The sequence below is a fragment of the Cyprinodon variegatus genome, unplaced genomic scaffold (genome assembly GCF_000732505.1).
Source record: "Cyprinodon variegatus isolate N-32 unplaced genomic scaffold, C_variegatus-1.0 Scaffold233, whole genome shotgun sequence".
Classification (NCBI taxonomy): Eukaryota; Metazoa; Chordata; class Actinopteri; order Cyprinodontiformes; family Cyprinodontidae; genus Cyprinodon; species Cyprinodon variegatus.
Genome location: NW_015150686.1, coordinates 539,544 through 541,008, shown reverse-complemented (window position 1 = coordinate 541,008; position 1,465 = coordinate 539,544). Strand labels below are relative to the sequence as shown.

Genomic DNA, 1,465 nt, shown 5'->3' with positions numbered 1-1,465 from the left:
CTCAAAATTTCTCCATCTGTATAAGCGGGTTTGTTTTATGTGTCCTGTTTTCCATTCAGGGCCCCCCCTGCCTGTCTTTGCCTAGGGCCCCAGATTAGTTAAGCCCGTCCCTGGTGACTCACCGCTGCTGTAGGCATAAGGAGACTCTGCTGATCCATCCTGCAGGCTGTCCAGGATCTCCCCTTTGCCCACGTCGCTGTCTCCCACCAGCAGGAACTTGAGCAGGTAGTCGTAGCTTTTCACCGGGCTGCCCTGGCTGCCCATCCTCCCCTCTGAGCCCCGCAGCACCGGGATCCTCCCTAATGACTTCTGCCCCTCTGCTTTGATGCCAAACACAGTCTGTTATGCCATGAAGCAGCTGGAGATGCGGGTCCAGCTCGGTTCTACCGGCTTCACACGGTTAAAGGAGCTAAAAGCGGTGCAGCTTGTTTCAGTGAAAGTAGTGCAGAAAAAAACAATTAATGTCTAAATCATTATGTAATCACAAACTGAACTTGATGCCTTTAAATACTGATAACTGCATCTGAATCCGCTCTGAAACTCTAAAATAACGTCTCTTATTCAATTAATTCACTTCTCAAAGGTTGTGACTCATTTAAAATATGCTTTATTCTAAAATAAAAAGCAGGAAAAGAGTGATTAAACAATAAATAGAGACAATTTCTCCCATTTAGGAGAAGCTAGCTGTGCGTGGGAGCTAACGGTTAGCCTAGCTTAGCTTTCAGCACAGCTTCCTTCTGTCAAAGAAAATTAAACCGCTTCAGGAGGTGAAATTAAAAGAGTTAAAATGCGGGTTTAATGTGAAGCTAAAGGGGCTTAAAGCGGCGCTGTTCCAGCGAGAAGTGACGCTTTTCTTCCAGCTAACTCAACTTCCCCCAAACCTTTGATTTCAGGCCGCGAACAAAACAATCCTAACTTCCACATCCAGCTCAGTCCCCCGAGAAAAGGCCGGAAATCAGGCGGCAGAACAGAATCCAGTCCAGATCCGAGTGTTCGCGCTCGGTGATCTCAGTCCGCGATCTTTCCATTGCTTTTCATGGTTTTCTGTCATAATCCCAGATGGTCCTCCTCCTCCTCACGGCTCCACAACAACAACTACCGAGCGCCGCTCCGCTGCTCGCCCCACACCGCGCTGACCACGCCCACTGCCCGCCCTACCTCTCATCTGATTGGACACTTTGTTCGCGGGGGAAATTCGCAGCCCTGCTCATTGGTTAAGAGTTCTGTCCTTCACAGGATGTTGTCAACAATGCGCAGATGGTGAGGAGGGGGAGTATGAGGATAGAAAAAGATGTTCCATTCTTCTCTGAATGCAGTTAGAACAAAGGCGAAGATATCTGATCAGATGGAGAAACATGGCGGAACTAAAGCCTGATCTAAAGAGACAAATTACGACCTATTTAGATCCTTCTCCTCTAACATGATGATATAATCAGGTCAGCTCATAAAATAAGCATATTCTATT

General features: G+C 47.4%; 1 protein-coding gene across 1 annotated transcript in view; it reads right to left on the bottom strand.

Moving 5' to 3' along the window:
* rab40c (RAB40C, member RAS oncogene family) overlaps positions 1–1,107 on the bottom strand; it is a 16,315-nt gene extending 15,208 nt beyond the window's left edge. The window contains exon 1 of the mRNA XM_015381409.1: positions 123–1,107. Within this exon, the coding sequence (XP_015236895.1) occupies positions 123–264 (142 nt within the window). The 5' untranslated portion in view covers positions 265–1,107. The remainder of the gene's footprint in view (positions 1–122) is intronic.
* Between the last annotated feature and the right edge of the window lie 358 nt (positions 1,108–1,465).